At 40.4% G+C, this 26,147-nt stretch overlaps 1 protein-coding gene and 2 long non-coding RNA genes across 3 annotated transcripts in view; 1 reads left to right on the top strand and 2 right to left on the bottom strand.

The window, feature by feature from the left end:
* The window catches only part of LOC309495676, a 352,025-nt gene that overhangs the window by 19,590 nt on the left and 306,288 nt on the right, over window positions 1-26,147 (bottom strand). The gene's annotated exons all lie outside the window — the stretch shown is intronic.
* On the top strand, window positions 8,846-10,684 carry LOC309495608 (putative nuclease HARBI1). The gene is made up of 2 exons (XM_082165432.1): window positions 8,846-10,252; window positions 10,350-10,684. Exons 1-2 carry the CDS (start codon window positions 9,300-9,302, stop codon window positions 10,483-10,485), a joined length of 1,089 nt encoding a protein of 362 aa, XP_082021558.1. The 5' UTR covers window positions 8,846-9,299; the 3' UTR covers window positions 10,486-10,684.
* LOC309495644 overlaps window positions 10,709-26,147 on the bottom strand; it is a 120,124-nt gene continuing 104,685 nt past the window's right edge. The window contains exons 2-4 of the long non-coding RNA XR_014204749.1: window positions 11,928-12,529; window positions 11,748-11,834; window positions 10,709-10,989 (exon numbers count right to left, since the gene is read on the bottom strand). This is a non-coding gene — a long non-coding RNA (uncharacterized lncRNA). The remainder of the gene's footprint in view (window positions 10,990-11,747; window positions 11,835-11,927; window positions 12,530-26,147) is intronic.

The following is a 26,147-nucleotide window of genomic DNA, read 5'->3' as shown; positions in this document are numbered from 1 at the left end:
AGACATGGGCGAGACAGCTCGCGCGCCCATTGGCTGCTCTGCGGCAACTGCACCAGCCTATCGATAGAGGCTCCTCATGACGTCAGAACCAATGAGGGCGCTTCGCGCCCATTACGTCATGTCCCGCCGAAATCGGGTGGGGCCAGGGCTATAAATACGGCCCAGAGAGGCTGGTTTGGTCAGTTTTTCATCTCTTCAGCGGGCTCACGCATCGCTGGATCCTGAGAGGAAGCCGCGCCGTCTGATTGCAAGCACCCAGCGGGATTAGTGCATCTGAAGCTGCTGGTCGACATCTCGCCGCCTTCAGTCGCCGTTTCTGCTGACGCTTTCCGGCGTACATATCCTTTTCTCTGTTACTGTGTTTTGTGTATGTGTGTGTGTTCGCCGCCGCGACACACACTCTCATTGCACTAAAAGAGCCGGGCGTCTTTTTCAAGACGCCCCTTTCCCCCCCCAACCCGCAAAGCTCGCCGGTGCGCCCGCTTGCCTTGCCTGCTTGGAGGATGATACCTGCTCTCCCTCTGTTCGAGCCGCGCAAAACGCGCCGTTCACAGGGGATGTCAGGAGCGGACGGTCACGGGGCTAGTTTTCTCTCTCCCTCTGTTCGAGCCGCGCAAAATGCGCCGTTCACAGGGGAGGCTGGAAGCGGACGGTCGGGGTTAGTTTTCTTTACGTACAAGAAAGCTACTTCTGTGCCCCATTCACGCGTCAAACGCCGAAGAAAACATGTTGACGCTCTTATATGCTCGTGCATCTGAAAGCCTTTGTGTTCTCCCCTGTGGCTCAGTGGCGGAATCTTTGGTTTTTCACACGAGAGACCGGAGTTCGAATCTCGGTCTAACGGCAGATTAATTATGCCTCCAATGCTTCGCTCTGTCAGTTCCCTGAAAGGCGACTGCAGATGTGCATTTTGCAGCCAACGAGCGCGTTGTACAACCCGCTCGCCTGCACCCAAACACCGTTTCTATGGTTCCCGTGCGTCACTGGCGAAAGGAGAAAAGAGTGATAATGTCCCGCTGCGGCCGGGCCGAATTCTATTTCTTACACATTTCTCATTCCCCTCTGAAGTTCAGGCGACTGGAAATGTCATACTGCAGTGAGCGAGCCTGTTGTAATGCACGCGCGCCTGCAAACAAACGCCAGCATGTTGACGCTCTCTGTTTCTATGGCAACTTCTCGCTCGTTCAGTTCCAGTAAATGCGACTGTTCCAGTGTATTCTGCAGTAAATAAGTCGGCGACACAGCCCGCTTGCCTGCACACAAACGCCGCTTTACGGCTACCCAGATAAATCCCATAGAGTGTATTTTCTGGTGTTCCGGCCACGGCCGATGGTGTTATGAGTGTAAACAAAATGCCCAGTGCGCATTCCTACACAGAAACACAGGTTTCTCTGATAATACTCGCGCTATATAAATTCCTTTGAGTCTTCCCCTGTGGCCCAGTGGCAGATTCTCAGGTTTTCACGCGAGAGACCCGCGTTCGATCCCAGGTCTACCGGCAAAAAAAAAAAATAAAAAATTTTTCCGTCAATGCTCGCTCTGTCAGTTCCCTGAAAAGGCGACTGCAGATGTGTATTTTTGCAGCCAACGAGCGCGTTGTACAACCCGCTCGCCTGCACCCAAGCACCGTTTCTATGGTTTCCGTGTGTCACTACCTCCATTCTCACACATTTCTCTGGAAAATGTCAATATTGCAGTGGACGAGTCTATTGTAATACACGCACACCTGCAAACAAACGCCAGCGTGTTGACGCTCTCTGTTACTATGGCAACTTCTCGCTCGTTCAGTTCCAGTAAATGCGACTGTTCCAGTGTATTCTGCAGTAAATAAGTCGGCGACACAGCCCGCTTGCCTGCACACAAACGCCGCTTTATGGCTACCCAGATAAATCCCATAGAGTGTATTTTCTGGTGTTCCGGCCACGGCCGATGGTGTTATGAGTGTAGACAAAATGCCCAGTGCTCATTCCTACACAGAAACACAGCCCGTCACACAGGGCTCGCGCACATGAAATCGACCCAGATCGATTGCGCATTAAATGTGGTAAATGTGCCCACTGCCCAGTGCCCACAAACACTACGTTCTGCATGTCTCAAGGTTTCTGTAAAACGAAACCAACATGCATTCGCTCTGCTCAGGCAGACAATGCTCTCAGTGTTGTAAATGTGCCCGCTATCCCACGCCCACATTCAAACATGGACATGACAGGTCTTACGGGACTCGCCCAGCCCTCCCCCTCTCGATTGACCACCGCAGAGGAGTCGAGCGCGGGCAATCTGCCCGCTGTTATCAGCGCGCCCCCTGCCTCAAATGTCATAAGCGCGACGCTTATGTTGCAGCACACTGAAGCCCCTCTGTCGCTGAGCGACCAGAGCGCGCTTCGCATTCAACCCCTAGCCATTCGTGCAAACGCATGGGCAAGGCTACCCGGGGTTTCGAAGTGGGTGCTAGACATTATAGAAAGAGGCTATTCGCTACAGTTCGGTCGACGCCCGCAACGCAAAGCGGCGCGAATCGATACTACGGTGAAAAAGGAAGTAGCACACCTACTTCGGGCCGAAATAGCGAAGTTACTGAGCAAAGGGGCTATAGAACCCCTATCACAAGCTCAGAGCGAAGGGGGCATGTACAGCAGATATTTTCTGGTACCAAAAAAAAAAAAAAAAAAAAAGACGGGGGTCTCAGACCCATTTTAGATCTAAGACGACTAAACAAAGTACTTCTGAAACGACGGTTCAGAATGCTCTCGACCAAGAAAATCCTCTCGCAAATTTGCCAAGGGGACTGGTTCGTGTCGATAGATCTGAAAGACGCTTATTTTCAAATACAAATAGCGTCACGTCACAGGCGATTTTTGAGATTCGCCTTCGAGGGCCAGGCATATCAGTTCACAGTCCTGCCATTCGGCCTATCCCTGGCACCTCGCGTATTCACGATGTGCATGGATGCAGCGCTCGCACCCCTCAGGCTCCGAGGCATACGAGTGCTGAATTATTTGGACGATTGGCTGGTTCTAGCTCGATCACAGTCGGAGCTCATAGAACACAGGACCATATTACTCGATCACCTCGAGAATTTAGGTCTCACAGTCAATTGGGCAAAGAGTTCACTGTCTCCCAGTCAGAAAATATCTTTTCTGGGCACAGATCTGGACTCGCTGTCTATGACAGCACAGCTGTCGCCGCAGCGCAGACTAAGTATTCAGCGCATGACAGAGATTTTTTCGCCACGGCACTTTAGTCCCGCTCAAAAAGTTTCAAAGGATGCTGGGTCTCATGGCTTCAGCATCCTCAGTGCTTCAGCTGGGTCTGCTTCGCATGCGCCCGCTGCAGTATTGGTTGAAAGCGCGCGCCGCGCAGAGCTTGGACCTCGCGCGCCTCAAGGTCGATCAGAAATGCGTCGCAGCTCTGAAACCTTGGACAGTGACCGACTGGTACCGGTCAGGTGTAAGCCTGGGGACTTCCTTGAGTGTGAAGGTGGTGTCTACAGACGCCTCAACCTCGGGATGGGGAGCGCTGCTCGAGGGCAGACCGTTATTCGGCCAGTGGTCGGAACGGGAAAAGCTTCTGCATATAAACTGCCTGGAAATGATGGCAGTCGACAACGCGCTGAGGCGTTTTTTGTCCCCAGATAAAAAGACACCACGTCTTGGTCCGTTCGGACAACATGTCAGTGGTGGCTTATATAAATCACCAAGGAGGTATCAGATCCAGAATCCTTCACAGGCTGACGGAACGCCTCCTGGTCTGGGCTCAGCACAACCTGCGCTCGCTCAGGGCAGCGTATGTGCCCGGCCATCTGTATGTGGGACCAGACAGACTGTCCAGAAACAATCTGCCGACAGGAGAATGGTCTTTACATCCACAGACAGTCAAAATGCTATGGAGGACATTTGGCAGAGCGGAAATAGACCTATTTGCGTCTCAAGAGAACGCTCATTGTCAGGAATTCTTCTCCAAGAGCAGGGATGCGCTGGCTCACGCTGGCCCCGCTGCCCGCTCTATGCGTTTCCCCCTGTCACGCTCCTACCCCAGGTGTTAGAGCGAATCAGGGAGAGTGGATGCCCAGTGCTACTCGTCGCCCCATTTTGGACAAACCAAGTCTGGTTTCCAGTCCTGAGGCAGCTGACGAGTACCGCCCCGTGGCCGATACCGGTGAGGAGGGATCTCCTCTCGCAGGCGAACGGCTCGATCTGGCATCCTCGCCCGGAGCTTTGGTCCCTACATGTGTGGGCCATCAACGGGTACCCATTAACCTCCCAGCGGGAGTGTTAAACACGATCACGCAGGCTAGAGCTCCATCTACGAGGCGGCTCTATTCCTCAAAATGGTCTGTGTTCACTAGCTGGTGTACAGCGAGTGGCACTTCACCCTCACGCTGTGGGGTGCCGGAGGTTCTCTCCTTTTTACAAGAGCTTCTGGATAAGGGCAGAACCCCATCCACGCTCAAAGTTTATGTGGCGGCCATAGCAGCGTTCGCTGAACCACCGCTTGGCCAGTCATTAGGAAGGAACGATCTGGTAATTCGCTTCCTTAGAGGAGCTAAGAGGCTGAACCCTCCCAGACCACCCTCAGTTCCCGTTTGGGACCTTTCCACGGTTCTGGAAGCCATGAAAGGTGCCCCATTCGAGCCAATACAGTCAATAGACCTGAAACCCTTGTCTTTCAAAACAGTGTTTCTTCTGGCTCTCGCTTCAGTGAAGCGCATAGGGGATTTGCAAGCGCTCTCAGCGAGCACGACGTGTATGGAGTTTGGGCCGAATGACTCGAGAGTCATACTCAAACCAAAGCACGGATATGTTCCTAAATCCCTCAACACACCGTTTAGGGCACAGGTTATCTCCCTGTCGGCCCTGCCGGTATCTGAGGAGGAAGGGGACGCAGGCTTCCTTTGCCCGGTCAGGGCGTTAAGAGCCTTTGTGTCTCGCTCATCTGTTTTCAGACAGACGGAGCAGCTCTCTGTTTTGTTCAGCTGACGTTCTAAGGGACTAGCTGCGTCAAAACAGAGTCTATCCAGGTGGATAGTTGATGCTATAGCGCTAGCTTACACATCCAAGGGCCTGCAATGCCCGATAGGTTTCAAAGCGCACTCCACAAGAGGTATGGCCTCGTCGCGGGCTTGGTCCAGTGGGATTGCCTTGCAAGATATCTGTAGGGCGGCAGGCTGGGCCTCCCCGTCTACATTTATAAGGTTTTATAACCTCGAGGTTCCCGCTTTGCAAGCTAGGTTGCTCTCGGTTTAATTTTTCAGTATTGCCCGCCCGATGCTGTCGGCTCGGGATGCTGAAACTGCTAGAGCGTCGATCACTGATCGCCTATATACTTCTGTGGGCAGTACGTAAGTCCCCCATATTTACCAGTCCAGGCTGAGTTCGCCCTGGCTGTGTGGAACACTTGATATAACATGCTCTTATCAGAGCTCAATATTACAGGAATGATGCTATTCTAGCCCCTCTTCCCGGATTCTCTGTGAGTCCCTTGTGATTAGGCACTGTATGAGCCCCGGGCACCTGCCCTTGGGACTTTAGTGTTATGTCTCAAGCACGCACGGCGTTTTACATTGTGTTCCCCTAGCGTAAGATATCTTACGCAAGTACGAGAGACCTCTCGTAAGAGAACGTACTCGGTTACTAACGTAACCTCGGTTCTCTCTAGAAGAGGGAACGAGTACTTGCGTATCTTGCCGTGCATGCGTCATGTTCTGATTCGCTTCAGCGATGAAAAACTGACCAAACCAGCCTCTCTGGGCCGTATTTATAGCCCTGGCCCCACCCGATTTCGGCGGGACATGACGTAATGGGCGCGAAGCGCCCTCATTGGTTCTGACGTCATGAGGAGCCTCTATCGATAGGCTGGTGCAGTTGCCGCAGAGCAGCCAATGGGCGCGCGAGCTGTCTCGCCCATGTCTGCATGCTGCTGCAATGCGTTTTACATTATTGCAAAATTAAGGATAATTTTTGGCTTCAATATCTCGAGGAAAAGAGGTTTTCCCCTAGCGTAAGATATCTTACGCAAGTACTCGTTCCCTCTTCTAGAGAGAACCGAGGTTACGTTAGTAACCGAGTACGTTTTATATTCGCACATTCACACTTTTTTGCTTAAAAACTGTCTCAATAACAAGCGCAATAAAGCACATTTTTGCAAAACAAAAGCAGCTACATGATCTTTAGGACAAAGATGGTGAACTACAACACTCTCCACAATCGATCAATGGGCAAATATTGTTTTAATGGCATACAAAGTTGCGAATGTCCACTGAATGTCCAATGTAGTGTGGTAAACAGGATAGGGACTGTCTAAAAAGTTCCATTTTTTTTCATTGTGTGCAAACAGACAACTACATTTTTGCAAAGTACAGATGTACCAGCAAATATCTCTCACATTATGTCTTCTAATGCTATTGATTGTACTTTAGCAACAATAAAAAGTGAATTATAATGATTGTATTTAGGAAACCTGCCTCACTATACATAATGTACATACATAATTTTAGAATAAAATTACATTAATTCACCAAAAGGATTTTTTACTATCCGAAGGTTGTAGCATGTTCCTAGTGACCAGTCTGACTTACTACAGGTGAGATTTTGACAAAAAGTCCCTTACTGTACGTACAGTTGACAAATATGTTTTTTAAAAAAATTACTGTAATTCACCCTAAGTATTTTTTCGTGTTCCAAAGGCTGTAGTGCTTTCCTAGTGACCAGACTGACTTACTACAGGTGAAATTTGGACAAAAACTCCCTTACTGTACGTACAGTTGACAAATACGTTTTTTTAAAAATTACTGTAATTCACCTAAATAATTTTTTCGTGTTCCAAAGGCTGTAGTGTTTTCCTAGTGACCAGACTGACTTACTACACGTGAAATGTTGACAATACCTCCCTTACTGTATGTACAATTATCAAATAAGTTTATGAAAAAATTACTGTAATTCATCTAAATCATTTTTGCATGTTCCAAAGGTTGTAGTGCTTTCCTACGGACCAGACTGACTTACTACAGGTGAAATTTTGACAAAAACTCCCTTACTGTACATACAGTTGACAAATAAGTTTTTAAAAAAATTACTGTAATTCACCCTAAGTATTTTTTCGTGTTCCAAAGGCTGTAGTGCTTTCCTAAGGACCAGACTGACTTACTACAGGTGAAATTTGGACAAAAAGTCCCTTACTGTGTGTACAGTTGACAAATATGTTTTTTTTTTTAATACTGTAATTCACCCTAAGTATTTTTTCGTGTTCCAAAGGGTGTAGTGCTTTCCTAATGGACCAGACTGACTTACTACAGGTGAAATTTTGACAAAATCTCCCTTACTGTACGTACAGTTGACAAATGCGTTTTTTAAAAAATTACTGTAATTCACCCTAAGTATTTTTTCGTGTTCCAAAGGCTGTAGTGCTTTCCTAAGGACCAGACTGACTTACTACAGGTGAAATTTTGACAATATCTCCCTTACTGTACAATTATCAAATGTTTATGTAATGAGCATATTATTACATATGTTTATTACATATGTTTATGAAATAAACTGTAAATCACCTATAGTGTTTTTTTTTTATATATATCCCAAAGGTTGTAGTACTTTCCTAGTGAAAGGACTGACTTATTACAGGTGAAATTTTGACAAAAACTCCCTTACTGTACGTACAGTTGACAAATACGTTTTTTTTTTATTACTTTAATTCACCCTAAGTATTTTTTCGGGTTCCAAAGGCTGTAGTGTTTTCCTACAGACCAGACTGACTTACTACAGGTGAAATTTGGACAAAAAGTCCCTTACTGTGCGTACAGTTGACAAATATGTTTTTTTTTTAAAATACTGTAATTCACCCTAAGTATTTTTTCGTGTTCCAAAGGGTGTAGTGCTTTCCTAGTGACCTGACTGACTTACTACAGGTGAAATTTTGACAATAACTCCCTAACTGTATATACTATTATCAAATAGGTTTATGAAAAATGTACTGTAATTGACCGTAACTATTTTTCCGCGTTCCAAAGGGTGTAGTACTTTCCTAGTGACTTGTCTGACTTACTACAGGTGGAATTTTGACAATACCTCCTTTACTGTACAATTATCAAATATTTTTATGTAATAAACATTATTACATGTGTTTATTACATATGTTTATGTAATAGACTGTAATTCACCTATAGTGTTTTTTATATATATATTCCAAAGATTGTAGTGCTTTCCTAGTGACCACACTGACTTACTCCAGGTGAAATTTTGACAATACCTAATAATACTGTTTTACATAATAATATATATATAATAACTGTAATTCACTAAAAGGGGTTTTGTTTGTTTAAGGTTGTAGTACATTAATAGGGGCTACATTATTATTAACAGTAGTGACTGAACCTGTACGGATTGGTGCAGCAAATCTGACAGATAATGAACAACAAGATCATGGAGGCATTCAAGATACTGTACAGTGCACTGTTTTATTTCTATTATCTTTCTAATTGTTCATGGAATACCACTAGGATTATACATAAAAGTTATTATAATTAATTCCTCATGGTTAGAGTAATATTTCAATTTCACTTCTTCAAAATTTTGCTGTTGTTGATCCTCTCTTGGTTTAAGTTGTTCTTATATTATCATAAACCCTTTAACTGATTGTTTTGTCAAGTACTTTTTACTTTACTATATTTTCTTTTAGTGAAGTGACGTAAAAGTTTAAGTAAAACAAATGTGTGTGTTTGAATACAATTTTTTCAAATGTTTTCAGTCAGGACTACTTTGGGTAAACAAAAATATTTAAGCAATTGAACATGTTATTTAATATCTATTCATTGCATTATGTAATTGGTTAACACACATAACTATAACTGTTAGTGGTTTGTTACATAGTAAATCCTTGTCATGTTTACCAACGTGAACAGTGCCAAAGATGGTACCCAATGTAAGCTGCATTGGACTATCACCAGACAAGCTACCTGAAAAAGATACCCAATGGTTGTGCTCACTGTGTACCTTAAACAGTGGAACGTCATTAAAGAATATCTGCTGAAACTTCTGCTTTATTGTCCTTGTTGCAATATGGATTACCATTGTATATCTGCATTTTGGGACTTACAGTTAAAGACCCATGGACCAGATATGATTTATTAAGACCAGGGGCCGGTTGCATAAATCTATTTAAGACTAGTCTTGCAAGTTAGTCGTCTAATTTTTTTCTTTAAGACTGGTATTTACTTTTTAAGTCAGTTGCATAACATTTTAGACTGGTCTAATTTAAGACAAAAAAGTAAGACTGGTTCCCCCTTGGCTAACTTTCCTTTACAATCTATGTTGCCATGGAAACGAATAAACTCAAGTGCTCTAGATTCACAAAGTGGCACGACTTTGTCTTGCGGTATGGCACATTTTAATATTTGCTTTTATGAAAGGGCAATAAGAAGAGAAAGAGTTTTCAAAGACCGTTCAAACCCATTAGAAGTCCTTTCTGAAAAGGAACTGCTGGAGAAGCTAAGGTTTCCTAGACATGCAATACAAGAACTAGCAATTGACTTGGAGGAGCATTTGAGGCCTGAAACTTCCAGAAATTTTAGCATCCCTCCACTGCTACAAGTATGTCTAGCTCTACGCTTCTTTGCCACAGGATGTTTTATAAACACAGCTGCAGACTTAATTGGGGTACACAAGTCTACAGCATCAAGAATTATTCATCGGGTTGCCTGTGCGCTGTCAGGAAGACTTCCACTTTATCCGACTGACGTCTCTACCTTGAACAAGGTGAAGGCAGATTTTTTCAACATTGCAGGATTTCCAAATGTAGTTGGAGCCATTGATGGAACACACATTAGGATTCAAGCACCTTCAACTCATGAGCCATTGTTTGTTAACAGGAAAGGCTACCACAGTATTAACGTGCAGGCTATTTGTGATGCCAAACTAAGAGTGCTCAACTGTGTTGCTCGTTGGCCAGGATCAACCCATGACTCTCGAATTTTAGTGAATTCCCAAATTCATGATGCATTTGAGAGAGGAGAATTGCAAGGTGTGCTCTTGGGTGACTCTGGTTATCCACTAAAACCCTGGCTACTCACACCTTTCTTAAATCCAGTCAGTGTGCCTCAAGCTCGGTACAACACAGCCCATACCAAAACAAGAAATGTTATTGAAAGGTGTTTTGGAGTCCTGAAACGAAGATTTCATTGTCTGCATGCAGAGCTCAAAATGAAACCAGAAAGAGTCTGCAACATAATCTGTGCATGTGTTGTTTTGCACAACATGGCAAGGTAATAAATATGTTTTTAACTGTAATTAAAACTCCTAGCTACATATTCCCCAATGATTTTAAATTAAATGAGTAAAATATCACTTTCCATTTAATAGAGATCTTGCACTCCCAGACTTGGAGGATGATCAAATTTGTGAAGAACCCACTTTGGAGATTACTGAGGCAGGAGGTGAAGATGGATCTGGGCGTTACATTCGACAGATGATTGTAGAAAACATTTTCTCAGTTTGACTGAGAAAAATGAAAGAATTTATACTTTCAAATTAAGTGGACATATTTTAATTTATTCATTGAGACAATGCTTACAAAATATTTGATGCATAGTATCAGTAAAATCAGCTGAAATATGATATAATCTTCAAATCACAAATTAACTTACACTTAAATTCTTCAAATCTCTTAAATATATCTAAAGATTCTGTATTTAAACATTACATATATAAATTCAAAATTAAATACCAGGAATTATTAAATACAATTGTTTGATTAGTTATTGGACAATGGTCGATGAGATCTATAGTTCATGTCCAAGTTTTTGTAGCTCCAACTTTAGCTTAGTTTTCTCTAATTCTAGTTTTTGTATTTCTAATTTTAGTTTAGTCTCTTCCAGTGTTAATATTTTATATTGTTTTTCAAGTATATTGTTCATGGTTATCTTGCTTGGAGTGTCTTTCTGTGTCTCGGTGTCTGAGCCACTTCCCACAGGTGCCATTTGGGTGCTGTCCAAATCGTCATCTTTAAAAATAAATTAAAAAAAGAACAAGAACAACATTAGCAAAATTAGAAAGTGACAGGTACCGTATTTTTTGTTGTAAATTTTTTTACTGATAAAATGCACTACATGCTACTTCACCCTTTTGTAGTTCATTCATTTTAGACAAAAACACACACAAAACAATTACTTAGCTATGTAAATGGGGACACTGCATTGACTTCTAGTTTTTTTATATACAAATAGTTGAACATTTTATATTAACTATATAACCCACTCCCTAAACCTACATCACAGAAAGTTTAATACAATTTTAATACAAAACTTTATTTTTATACCAATTTTAAAAATGAGGACATCACCAAACGTTCGTTTTTGTAGATTTTGTCAGGTTTTGCTCACTTCTTGGTATATATTTGTGTGTGTGTGTGGTCTTTATTGACAAAAGTAGTCTTTGATTTAAAACACTGTCCTGCAGCAACTAGTGATTGCACAGCACTACATGCTATTACAAGTGATTTCCCCAAACCTGTGTCCACTTATTGTATTTTATAATATTTGTATTTTGTAAAACGTTTTATAAAAGCAATAAAGTACTCGATGCTAGTGCTGTATCTTGAATAAGTCCGCTTCGCGTCGTGCCTTCAGCCGTGACTCACAATACAGCACAGCCGCTTGTACGTTATTGCTTAAACACTGTTAATCTGTTTTAAACTTAAAACATTGTAGTAAGGAATAATAGAGGGCTGACTAAGCTGAAAGATTGAAAGCATAGCTTTACCTTCACTTTGTGTTGTTTGGTCATCCTGGCTTGTAACAGGCGCTTCGTCATTTTGAGAGACCAATGTTAGTGTCACCTCGCAGTCAACTAGAAGATAAGTGTTATTCAATCTAAAACAGCAGTAGCCTACAGTGTTTAAAATGAAGCAAAAACAATCACTATCAAAACATTATTACTCACGAGACTGTCCAAGCGGCGTTGATGTGACAGCGGTATGAGACTGAGTATCTTCCCCCGCTGTGGGTAACGTCCGCCCGGATACTCCGCTCTCCCTCCCCCCGGGGATTCCCCAAAACATCGGAGATTCGTCTCCGTATATTTCAATGATCATTTCCGTTGTCCTTTTCAATTTAGGAGATGGTCCTCCCCCCGTTGCTGGGTTTTTTCGCTTAAAAATTTCCTTTTTTGCCTCTTGAACCATATTTTTAAACCGTTTTTGAACATCTTTGACGGATCGTGAGACAGATGGGTTGACACTGTTAACTCTTTCCGTTATTGTGGTCCAAGCTTTGTGTTTTTTGCTATTGCCGTTGTAATCGTTAAATTTGTTCATTAAAGTCGATTTAGAAGCATTGTATTCTTCTAAAATACAAATATTTTCCGCAAAGGAAAACTGTGACGAGCGCGTACTGTCGGCCATTTTGTTTAAGTTGTTCAGCGTCTTATTTTTCCCACAAATCAATGCGATTTAGACAGTCTTGATAAAGATAGGTGTGAGCTTATTGTATGCAATGGTCTTTCTTCAGTGACTTTAGTTAGTCAGACTATTTCTTAGACACAGTCTTAAGATAATGACTATGTTTATGCAACCGGCCCCAGGAGTTAGAAGTGCACTCAATTTAAGACAAGAGTCAGAATTATAATAAATTAAAGGAAATTTTACTGAAGAATGTTTGCAGTTTATTATCAGGCAGAAGTCAAGAATCAGAACCAGTGATCAAAAGTAGGTTCTGATTGGCTAATAAATAATCACACATTTTCTACACATAGATAGACTGAAGCATATCTCCATCAATTATGCGGCTGACATTCGGCCCCTGAATTTAGGCACGTCGTGACCTTCCACACTTGTAGTGATTGTAATGAATAGTAATTGGACCAATTTTTGAGTCTCCAGTCTAGGACCAACTCTATAGCGCCACCACCAGTTCAAAAATTCAACATTAAAAGGATTATAGCTTTTGAACCCTTTGATCTAGATGTGAATGTAAATAGATGTAAAATGACACTTAGTACACCTGATTCCACTCATTATGGTGATCACAATCAATATCTTACATTAAGACTCTGTACTTTTCAAAATGGCCACTACTGTAATGGGCAGTGTTCAATTTTTTTGTGCTACTCCTCATTCAAATTTTGTTCAATTTTTACAAAAATTGGCTCAGATGATCTTTGGACCAAGCCACACAGAAGTGACTGAACAGATTTTTTTATTTTTGCTATCGTTCCTGATATACTTTTCTCCAAATTTGACCTGTATTTGTTGCCTTATGGTAGTTAGCTTAGCATGCTAATTGGTTAGCATGCTAACCTGATGCCATTCTTTCTAATGTGGCTCTTCAGCTATAAGGCTAACCATAAACTACATTAGCATTAAGCTAACTTAACTTGCTAACTTAACTAATCTGGTTAACATGCCTTTGTGTGCTCATTCTTACACTTAAGCCTCTCCTCGGCAGCTTGGTAAGACAGCGTCAACTGAGTGGCGCTAGCTGCTAAACCACGTGCCATGAGCCCTGAACCATTCCGGTTGTGGGTTTGAATCCTGTGTGGCACATTCCCAGACCGCAAGAGGTATTGTGGTGTAAAAGTTGCTTCTGTTCCAGACATGGTGTCTATATGTGAGCGAACTCGATAAATACAACATGCTGCGAATTTATACAAAAAATTATTCATTTTGAATTGCTTCTCACTTGAACTACTGGACCTTCTTCATCTTGCTAAAAACGCAACTTCCCAGTGGCGCAATGAAAGGAGTGACAGGTATCTGACCCAGAGATAATGGGTTTGAGCCCCGTGTGGGATGATTTAAAAAAAATTGTGTGTAATGTTGTGTCATGTCGATTCCTTTATTATTCAACGTTGTACTAATCTTTCTTCCTCTTGGATTAATGTATGTCTTGTTCATTATATGTTCATTCTCATCTGAACTTCTGTTCATTTTGAGTTTATTTTCACCTATACTTCTAAACCAGCTCTTTTTTCTTCAATTTCTGCTGTTTTTACTATTCCTGCTCTTGCTGCTGCTTCAGCTTGGCCCCGTATCGCTGCTTGCAGCTATATTTCCACTTGTTCCTTAACATGTAACCAAAATACTAACACACACAGACACAGTTTCTTCAAGATTGGATTTGGTGAGGAGGAGAGTCTTCTCAAAACATTAAGATAACATGTTCTTTCTCTCAAGGAGTGGATACTTTAAATCTAACTGTAAAGTAAAGACTTTAACTAAGAAATGGTCTCTCAACTATAGGTTTCAATGACTCCTGAGACCATTGCTATCAGGGTAGCCTGGAAAAGCAGATGGATGTAGTGACACCTGTTAAAGAAGTCCATATTTCATCTCTGGAAGCCGGGCTAAATGAGCAAACACTGTTACTGCATTCCTGGCATGGGCCAGACCCTTATGTTACACCTCAGATATCAAATACAGACATTTAAAGGATACATGAAATAACATTTTCGATAATCACACTGATAATTTCTTTAACAAAGTAAAATCTCATAAGCCTAGAGAATTCATTCAACTCATTTGATATATAGAAGGAAAACTATTGATTAATACCTTGATTATAATCACTCATTAGATATACATTGAAGCAGCAGTGTGTTCCAGAATCCACTTCTTCAGGACTTCATAACAAAAACTTAACTTGAATAATTACAATAAGGGTGTTGCTTATTTATAACATTGAAAATATTATTAACCTAAAATATCTGCTTTTTTTAATCAATGAAAGAATTGTGTTGAACAAGGAACAGCAGTTCTAATACATACTTTTACCTAATACATTTATCAAAGTTAATTGAGTAGAGTGATCACTGGGAACATACTATAACCTTTGGAACATGAAAAAAGGAGAAATTACAGTAACTTTTTAATAATAATATGTTTGTACTATACTTACAGTAAGGTATTGGCAGTATTTAACATGTAGTAAGTCAGTGTGGTCACTAGGAAAGCACTACAGCCTTTGGAACAGGAAAAAATACTTTAGGGGAATTACTGTAATTTTTTCTTAAACTTATTTGTTTATTGTACGTACAGTAAAGGAGTTATTGTCAAAATTCTACCTGTAGTAAGTCAGTCTGATCACTAGGAAAGCACTACAGCCTTTGGAACAGGAAAAAATACGTTAGGGGAATTACTGTATTTTTTTCTTAAACATATTTGTTTATTGTACATACAGTAAAGGAGTTATTGTCAAAATTCCACCTGTAGTAAGTCAGTCTGATCACTAGGGAAGCACTATGCCTTTGGAACATGAAAAAATACTTTAGGGGAATTACTGTAATTTTTTCTTAAACTTATTTGTTTATTGTACATACAGTAAAGGAGATATTGTCAAAATTCCACCTGTAGTAAGTCAGTCTGATCACTAGGAAAGCACTACAGCCTTTGCAACAGGAAAAAATACTTTAGGGGAATTACTGTAATTTTTTCTTAAACATATTTGTTTATTGTACGCACAGTAAAGGAGTTATTGTCAAAATTCCACCTGTAGTAAGTCAGTCTGATCACTAGGGAAGCACTATGCCTTTGGAACATGAAAAAATACTTTAGGGGAATTACTGTAATTTTTTCTTAAAATTATTTGTTTATTGTATGTACAGTAAAGGAGATATTGTCAAAATTCCACCTGTAGTAAGTCAGTCTGATCACTAGGAAAGCACTACAGCCTTTGGAACAGGAAAAAATACTTTAGGTGAATTGCTGTAATTTTTTTAAATTAATATTTGTATACTGAACGTACAGTAAGGGAGGTATTGTCAAAATTTCACATGTAGTAAGTCAGTCTGGTCAGTAGGACCATACTACAACCTTTGGAACATGAAAAAAATCCCTTTGGTGAATTACTGTAACTTTTACATAAAACATATTTGCTACGTATTACACATACGTACTGTATGTACAGTAGCCTACAAAAAAGTAAAAATATGCAGCAAATATCAAACCTGAAACTATTTCTATCCTGGTTGGCAACTTTATTTATTTATTTTTTTACTTGATTATGTTCATGGTGTTACTACACAAATAACATTGTTTTAATATTTAAATCTTCTTCTTAAAACGAGCTTTCCTTCGGGTTTGCACTTTGCAGATGGTCCCTTCTTAGCAGCCTGCGCATAGAGATCAATGTATTTTGTCCAGTGCGAAGGAAAGATCGTTTTGAGGAAAATTATGTTGTAGCTTCTGGTGTTTAATCTGTAGTTATATGTGATAGGTGTTTTGTGTAGCAACAACGTTTAGTTCACGAGTTATTGAACGCGGAAGTCCGCGAATATGCGAATATAAAACCAACTTTACCTAAGTCCTGAGGGTGAGTAAATTAACAGCAAATTATAATTTCTGGATGAACTGTCCCCTTTATTTCATAGATTATTTATATTTTGTTTCTTTGATCTAATTTTTAATAACAAAATAAAATAGCAAAAATTACTATATTGTGATATTGTCAGGGTTATGTTTGTTTTTGATCTGTTTCCCTGTTTTGTTCATGTCTGAGTTTCACATCTTCCTTTGTTCAGTTTCTTTACTTTGTTCAGTTTCCATGGTTACTGTCATTATTAGTTCATTGGTTTCAGCTGTGTGTCATTTATTAGCTCATTTCAGTTTGTTATTTAAGCCTCACCCTTGCCTTCACTCTTTGTCATGTTGAGATGTTTGCACTGCCTGCCTGTTTGCTTGCTTTTTGAGTAAGAATGAAACTTATTAGGGTTTTGTGAGAACCTGAGTCTTCTGTCTTCAGCTTCCTTGCGTGCATTGTTACAGATATATTGTTATTGTGAAATATAATTTCTCATATAGTGAAATAATTTGATCATATCACCCACCCATACTGTCAGCTAGTTTTAAGATCAAACTTATGATAATAAAAATAAAAAATAAAGAACTTTGGAATGCGTAATCTGAGAACATTGCCACGTACACTCGTTCAACAGAGAGGACATGAAACCACCATTCTTGGACTCTGAAGAATACTATGCAAACCACGATTTTAGATCTGTGAAGTTTTTGTATGGTGCTGGTGAGCCTATTTTTTGCAAGCCCATGTCTCTGTCAGTAAGTCAATAATGAATATTGTTTTATCAATCAAATTTATATTCATTTGTGTTTTTCTCCCTTCATGGTCCAGAAGTTTTGGGAATTAATCTTTTCTGCCACACGATCTTTAGAGGAAGCCAGTATTCATGTCATACTAGTCTAACATGTCTAACATTATTTCTATAAATGATACTCTGCCCTTATGTGTGAGGAAATGCTTGTGAACACAGGCAAAACATGCAAACTCTCCACCAAGGCACCACTCTGGTTCAAACTTACCTTCTTGAGTTTAAAAGCATAGCTCACCCAAAATGAAAACTCCATCATTTTCTCTCCCTCATGTATTTTCAAACTTAGGCTATATGACTTACTTTCCTCTGTGAAACAAAAAAAATATTTTGAAGAATGTTGGTAACCAAACAACATTAGACCAAATTGTATGGACAAAAATCACCAAGACATCTCTCAAAATATCTTCTGTTGTGTTCCACAGAAGAAAGTCAGGTTGGAAAAGACATGAATGTGAGTAAATGATGACAGAATTTTCATCCAATTAGTATGATATTGAGTAATCTAATGATCTTATCAAGTACATTTGTAAGACATTTCACCCACTTGTGATATAAAAACAGTGTAAACAGCTGCAGTTAATAAAAATATTAGTTGGTTGGTTTTATTTTGGTGTGCTAATTGGAATTTTTCTGGGTGCAAACATCTGTACAACACTGAAAAAAAAAAATATTCGTTGAATTTAATCTTTTTTTTTTTTTTTTACGTAAGTGGTTGCGCACAATTGATTTTAGCTGCATTTAAACAAATGTATTTAGTTGAACTAAAATTGATTAGTAAATTCAACGAATATTTTTTTTCACTGAACTGTGTTTACCTTGCTATGATACATCTGGGGGAAAAAGGTGTCCATTGTTGTGAATCCTCAAATTCCTTATAACTATTATGTCAAACCTGAGTGTACTCCATGTTAATATAGCCAGAATGTCTCATAATGTCAAATGTGGTTTAAAGGAAAGGTACACAAATAAAATCCTCCCATATTAAGGACTTTTCAGTGAATCAATGTCTTTTTTACTTTCTTTTTTAAGGATCCAGCTGATTACTGGAGATCACTCTTTATCTGCTGGTCTTATTTTATGTTGTGATCTGAATTAAAAGACAATGTAATGTTTGTTCACATACAGTATATTATCAGAGCTATATGGAGCCCACAGGGGTCAGTTGAATATTGAGCAAAACAATATAAAACTGATTTGGAAAATACAAGCTTTTCCAAAGGTAAAATCAAGACCTCGTCATGAGAATAACCCTAACTTACAAGACAGAATTGCAATTTTCAGGTTTTCAGTTCCTCCTGAGGACTCTGAAGAACTGTTTGTGAATAATTTATTTACATAATTTTACATCTGCGTAATGAAACAGTTTTAGAAACAATAATGGTGTGAAACAGTGACAATGTTGTAGATGTATCTGTTTTTTATTTCTTAATATTTAATTCATCTTTTTATTAAATTGATGAAACTGTTCTTCTGTTAATCAGTACAGTATTTTAAATGTTGAATATATTTCATATCAAATGTTCTTCAAAAACAGAATTATTACATTTTGTTCTCTTACGAGAGGTTCTCTCGTACTACGTAAGTCTTACGCTAGGGGGAAAATCTTGGAGACGTATTGGGCGCGAAGCGCCCCCATTGGAGCTGACGTCACGAGTGGGCCTTATCGATAGGCTGCTGCAGTTGCCGCAGGGCAGCCAATAGGCGCGCGAGCCGTCTCGCCTGTGTCTGCATGCTGCCGCAACGCGTTTTACATTATTTCAAAAATTAAGGATAATTTTTGGGCTTCAGTATCTCGCGGAAAAGAGATTTTCCCCCTAGCGTAAGACTTACGCAGTACTCGTTCCCTCTCTAGAGAGAACCGAGGTTACGTTAGTAACCGAGTACGTTTTATACAGTATTTGTACAGACTTTGAATTTTGTCTGCCAAAATAAAACTGTTAATTTACAATCTTGAGATCTCAATCCAATTGAGCATCTGTGGGATGTGCTGGACCAACAAGTTTGATCCACAGCAGTTCCCACCTACAGGATTTGAACGATCTGCTGCTAAAGGCTTGGTGCCAGATACCACGACAGGACACCTTCAGGTTGGTCGGCTCTGTTTTGGCAGTACGTGTAGAACCAATAGATTGTATTGTATAAAGTGCTATATAAATTAATGGGGTTTTGACTTGAATAAAAGGTTGCATCACAATTTCCAAATAATGTAACTAAATAAAAGATCTTCCAGCTCTCTTTCAGTGGCCTGTGGTCCTGTTGCATTTCAACAAACCAAGTAAATTATGGTGAGGCTGAGGACTGTTTTATTCAAATACTTTTATTGATATTTAATGTCATGCATTAACAATCACAGCCACACAAAATTGAATTCAAGACATCTTACATATTCGAAAACATGCCCACATACACCTCTAAAACAAAAGGGAATGGAATACATTCATATATATATATGTGTGTGTGTGTGTGTGTGTGTGTGTGTGTGTGTGTGTGTGTGTGTGTGTGTGTGTGTGTGTATATATACACAGTTGTAATCAAAATTATTCAAACCCCATAGCAAATCAGGTTTATTGGCCAAATTTACAGACTTTCAGCTGTTTGCAATGAACAAATCAAACAAAAGTCATTGAAATAGCTCAACACAACAAATGTTTCAAGTGGTTTCCCCAAATTCAACTGAAAATGCAACTTTTAATGACTTCTGCAGTCTCAAAATTATTCAACACCCTGAATAGAATACCTCACAACAGCACAAATCTGCAAAACAGGAGTTGTCTCAAGCACACCCGATTCAAGGGCTTCATTCGTTGCACCAGGTTTGCTTGAGCTAGAACACATGAAATACCTGAACTGGTTTGTTGAATGTCACGTTTAAATGCATGTTAGAAATATAGCTAAGTCAAAAAGAAAAAAAATAATAATCTGAGAAATCATCGCCTTTCACAAACACGAAACAGGACAGGCAAATGTTCCTAGAAAACAATGGTGGTTGGAAGCATAGTTTGCAAGTTCAAAGTTAAAGGAACAGTGGTTAACCTGGATGGGGCAGAAATAGGAAGCTACCGGCTGCAACCAGATTTCTGAGAAGGCAGGTTCAGAAAAACCCTCAAGTGACTGCAAAAGACCTGCAGGCAAGACTTGGTGGCAACAGGCACTGAGGTTTCAGCTTGCACAGTAAGGCGTAAATGCAGATGGTTTCCATGCTAGAACTCAAAGACTACACCACAACTGACTCAAAAGCACAAGAAAAGTCAGCTCCAATTTGCTCAAAATCATATAAATAAGCCACAGAAGTTTTGGGGGTCTGTTTTATGGAGCAATGATACAAAACTGGAACTTTTCAGCCCTATGGATCAGTGGTATGTCGGGAGGAAGAAGAATGAAGCATATTCTGAAAAGAACACTGTGCCTACAGTTAGGTCATGAAACCCCAAAACCCTTTTTTGAAATGTGAACAGATATGTTCAGGCTGCATCACTGAAAACACACACACACACACTATAAAAAAAGGATGAGGATGGGGGGGCTGGGGGCTGAGGGCTGGTGGATGACGGTGGTTGCTAACTAACCAACTTCTGCTAGGCTGCAGCTGCTGTACAAAGGCGCCCCATGTGTCTGACTTGTCTAACAAAAAGGGGGTCCCAGCAGGGCAACAGATGTCTACTAAGGCCACTGGGGAATAAAAACCTGAAGCACATCATACATCCACCCAACCAAGTTATAAATCCATTTATTTCTTTATTTCAGAAATGTAACACTAAATTAAACTTTGAGATTCCGCAAGTGTACTCCCAAGAAGACTACTAAGTGTAATGCCAAGAAGAGCATTCACATGCTCAAGGAGGCAAGATGTACAGAGTACATTGATCAAGTTACATGAAATATATTTAAGCCTATATGAGATATAGGCTAGTCTGTAAGATACTCTCCTTTCCTTCATTAATTCTTATTTTAAAAAAGGGGAGGTAAAGGGGAGAGGGCCCCAGCTCCATTGCAAACATTTTGAGAGTGGCAAAGTAAGTCAAAACATAATGTTTTTCTCCATTCTCTAACAAATGTCTGTAAGCATGCCCTTCCCACTTTCCTTTTAAAGAAAGTGTAAATAAGCACAAACTATGAAGACATAGCAACGTGAAGACATCTCTATGACAGTTGTCCTTAACTCTTTCCCTGCCAGTAGGGCTGCACAATATGACGAAAAATTATCGTTATCGCGATAATAGTATATGCGATATCCGTATCGCAGAGAGGTGCGATAAATTGCATTTATTTTATGTGCCAAGCATTTGTGTGATGCATGCATGCATAGGTTGTTTATCTAAATTCGACCAATCAAATGGGGCCTTACTATCTTTATACCAGCCTCCCCAGATACTATTATGCTATTGGCTAGATCGGGCCCAAAGGGGAACCTAGTGGCTCATTGCAGAGAGTGGAAAATAAAAACTAATGGCGGGAGTAGAGACAAGCGAGGAAAATGACAACAGCGAAGAACCTGTGCCTAAAAAGAACTGTACGTCTGAAATATGGCAATATTTTGGCTTCAACAGAGAAGACATGTCATAAATGCAGGTATTGTGTAAGGGGCCGTTCACATATCGCGTCTAAAACACATGGAAAGTGCGGGCGCGCCGCTATCTCCTTCTTTCCACAAAGCGCTTGCGTCTGTCGTTGCTATGCAACCATCACCTGCGTGAGCTTGCGGAATTCGGAAAAATTTAGATGTTCTCATCTCGTCGCGGCATAGGCGGGCCTGGAAAAATGTGCTTCCATTTTGAGCGCGCTTGCCGCGTGCCTGCATTTGAAATAATGAATTTGCACACGCAAAAACGCGATATGTGAACATAAGTGACAGTGTCACTACTAAGTCGTGCCGAAAAAATGTGGCCACGTCGAGAGGGAACTAATCTCCACAGTCATCTGGAACACAACCTCAGGGAGCTATATGAAGACTTCAAAAAGTGTAAGCCCAAATCTACCAAAACTGCTAACGAAATGCTAAGTAACAATAACATAGTCTCACAGACAACCATTAATCAAAGTGTTGCATGTGTAACGTTAACTCCTAATGAAAAAACTGAGATATTCTTCTGAAGATCAGAAGAATATCTATTAGCCTACCCGTTTATTTTAGTATGATCATTACATATATAAATGAAAAAGAAAATGGAAAAAAAAACGTAATAAAAATAGCATTTCTCTAGGGAATATCGCAAGAAATATCGGTATCGCAATACTCAACAACAATATTGCATATCGCATATTTTCCCAGTATCGTGCAGCCCTACCTGCCAGCATTTTATTTTTTTTAAGTTGCCAGCCACCGCCCTTGTTTTTTACAAGAATTTTATAAGGCTGGCAACTTAAAAAAGAAATGCTGGCAGGGAAAGAGGGAAAGGGAAATAGAACAGAGCCTCTGCTTTAAAAAAAATCAGAATGCATTTTTTTTCATCAACACTGGAATGCGAGTAAGTTTAATAAAAAAAAAGCAACATTTTGAACAAAAAGCTGAGAAAAATCAAATTTTTGCCCCCTACCGTATAACAGTGAAAACCCAGAAAACCGGAAAAATTCAATGGCGGGGAAAGAGTTAAGATATTCTGACACCTGTACCAACAAAGTACCCACAAACCAAGCAAAATCAAGTGAAATAGCAGAAGTAATAGATACTACCAACAACTAGTGAGCAGAAAACACATGAAATATTAATTCTACATGGAGGAAACTGTGCATTCAATTTTGGAAATAAATGTTACATAAGAAAAATTAAGGATTTTACAGACTTAATGCAATAAACACAAGATAGCTGATGCCTAAAAAAATAAATAAAAAAAAGATCAGACTTACCATAAGTGAGGGAAGGTCCAAACCAAAAGTAGGCAACTTATGAGGAACGTTATTGTGGTTAATTAAAATATCTCTTCTCAGTTCAAAATTAGCTGAGTCAGCAGATTACCATGCACCAAATATAGATTCTCCTTGTTGTACTCCAACTCAAAACCAAGAAGCAGAAACCAAGTGACTGGGATGCACAAATCTAGTCAAGAAGATGAGCGCCCCGAAACCCAGAAAAGTTTGAAGAAGTGACACTCTGTGCCATAGATTGTTTTCCTTTAAAAGACAATGAGAGCTTGAGCAGATGGAGCTACAATGTCTACCATTTCCCCAATAAACCAGTCACTATCTGCGAACCAATGAGAGTGCAGAGCTCACAATGAAGCGTAAATACTGACACACACTCTCACTCTCTTTCTCTGATACACACACACAATTTGTATCCTAAGGGTGTGTGGTGATAAACTAGTGGCTGTCCAAAAGGTCTGCCCCGTCGTGGACCATGAATAGACGAGGGGTGCGTGGTCAACAATGGAACCAAACAAAAGGGGCCTTTGCAGGCAGCTGCAGCATGAGGTCTTAGCCATTAGGGAGCAGACTGACAGTGGAAAACACCTGGCTCGCTCAGGGACTAGAGCGGCTCTCAATCCTTTGTTTTTTTGACTAGGGGGATGGGGGTCTGGTTTGGAGACAAAGAATGAGCTATTTAAAGCATTGCGTATTTCAACAAAAAAAAAAGTAGAAAAAGGGAGATTGAGGGTGCTTGATTGTGAGAGAGGGGAAAGTTAGATGGGTAGCTGGGTGTACAGAGTCTACACACAATAAACAAAATTCTAAGTCTTAAGATTCATTTTAGATAAGTCATTTTGGGTTATACAAGTCTTTAAAAAAAAAACAGAAGCAAGGATTCCATTAAATCGATGCCAAGTATCTTTGCCTGACTCCAAACCTGAGGAAACAAACATTTATGATTGCACACTTGCTTGAATCAAGCAGCTAGGCCCAATGAACAGTTCTTTAAGAACAATATTTTAGCATAAACGTTCACAAGCCTAAAAGCAGCTTAAGGAGCCTAAAAAAATCAGTTACTATTTAAAACAATGGACATGTTTGTGGGGTAAAGCATGTCACGTATGACAATGGCATTCTCATATAAGCTTTTGAGTTTGTTTTTTGTTGTTCTGATGTTAAGAAACAGAAAATAGTGTTTCTTTGCAAGCTTATGACATGATGCTTAGCTGAAGTATAATGGAAAAAAAAGTGAAACAAATTTAATCTTTAAGACTGAGGTTTGAAATGAACACCAGAAAGCATCAAATACATTTTCTATTTGGCAGGTTAATTTCGCAGTGTCACAAGTCAGAATGTCCATACTGAAAATTGCGTTTGTATGAGAAAGACACAGAAGAAACTGCTGTGAGTCAAGTATATCACCCATCTTTCCAAAGTATGGGAGCACTTTTCATTAAATGCTTCAAAGAGGCCCATATAGTTTAATGATGGCCATTGCTACATCATTTGCTGACAAAGTGCTTGTTCTGTTTAATTGAGAGATGGTTTCCCTAGTGCATTTTACTATTATATTGTAATGACCCGGCAGTCAGCGCTAGCAGCTGGGTGCATTATGGGTAATTGTTTGTTGGGAGTTGATTTATGAGTTATTAAAGCAAGATGGTTGGGTTTTTGTGTTAGTAAAGTTATGTGTGTAAGTTATGTTCAAGTTAGTTTGGGCGTTCTTGGTTTATTTACTGCCTTGTTATGTAAAATTGTGGCTCTCACCGTCATGGAAAGAGATGTGTAAGGGAGAGACTTGGCGATGGGGCCTTGCTTGTGTAGTTCTTATTATATGTTCAGAATAAAAAGGAGAAAGAAGACAGTACTGCCTCCTGCTGGTGATGTTATTCCACAAAAACACTGAGAGAGCAAGCGTGAATCAATGTGAATCAACCAGATAGAATGTGGGGATTGCGGACAATTCAGCTACTTGAGAAAACACATTCCTAATACAGTGCCAGACCTGTACAGCGTACTCATATCAAACAGATGGTTTGTGGCGATTCTGATGGCCCGCAATGCTGCCACACAGCTTTGATTGTGATCTTTGATCTTAGATTGTCTATATCAGGCATGCTCAAACTTGATATAAGAAGCAAATTGAAGTTTTTAAACTTGTGTCAATGTAAGCTTTTAAAATGTATCATAGTCAGGATCCCTGCAGAAACACACACAAAACCTATTTTAACTAAGGTATTTACCAGAGGTATTTTTATTTTGCATACTACACCTGTGATGGGTGTGGGTATAACTGTAAATCTGTTTTGTCACAGTGCTAATCATCAGTTATTTTCACCACTTGGTCAAGCCACTCTTCTTTAAACATGATGATGTTTTTTCTTATGTTTTTGCATTTGTGTTGCCTCCCCATTGACCTATTACAGCAGCAACTGATTGTTCTCTTTCTGTGAAATGTATTAAATGTTGAATTATCTGATGAATGTAAACCACATTCCACGATCACTGTCTCACATGCCTAGGGCAGTTTGTGGATGTCCACACTGCAAGAATATGACCATGTCGACACTGTGGTCACGACTCTCCTTTCTCGTGAAGTCTTGAGCCCCCTCTGATGTTACCTAGCCCACTGCCTCTGCACAATGCAGAGCAAGTATGGTTCTGGGAGAGCTGAGGGTTACAGTGGGAGCATTGAGGATCAGATGTCGATAGGATCGGAGAGCGGGCTTATTGTTCTCTGCAGAGAAAGATGAAGCTGAGTTACCCCTTCAGGCGTGATTACTCATGCTGAGTTGGATGCAGAGTTGACGGCCATGCTTGCCATGGGCATCAGACTCGAGTAGAACCCTCCACCTTGTCCTGAGAGCTCGCGGTTGGATGATTGGTTCCTGGGTGCGGTAAGCAGTTCACAGCCATATTCCGCCACAGTGTCTTTCTTCCCGGAAGTGCATGAGGAGGTTCAGAAGTCATGTTAGTCATGGTATGTGGAGATTCCCCAGGTGGAGCGTACAATTGCAGTGCACTTGTGCCTGCAAAGTGCCGTCACCTGGCGGAACCAAGATGACGGCGGCAGCTCTGTCTGCTAAGGCTTACAGTGGCGCTGGAAACAAATTTTGCCACTTCTTCCTCCTTCTCACCTGTTCTCTCTTTAACACCTGATCAGTTCTAATTTTCTGAGATCTCACAGAACGAGGTGATAAAAATATTGCGCTCACT

This window comes from Leuciscus leuciscus (assembly GCF_965113295.1).
Source record: "Leuciscus leuciscus genome assembly, chromosome: 3".
In the NCBI taxonomy this organism is placed as follows: domain Eukaryota; kingdom Metazoa; phylum Chordata; class Actinopteri; order Cypriniformes; family Leuciscidae; genus Leuciscus; species Leuciscus leuciscus.
Note: the sequence above shows the minus strand (reverse complement) of the source record. Positions and strands in the feature narration are given on the sequence as shown.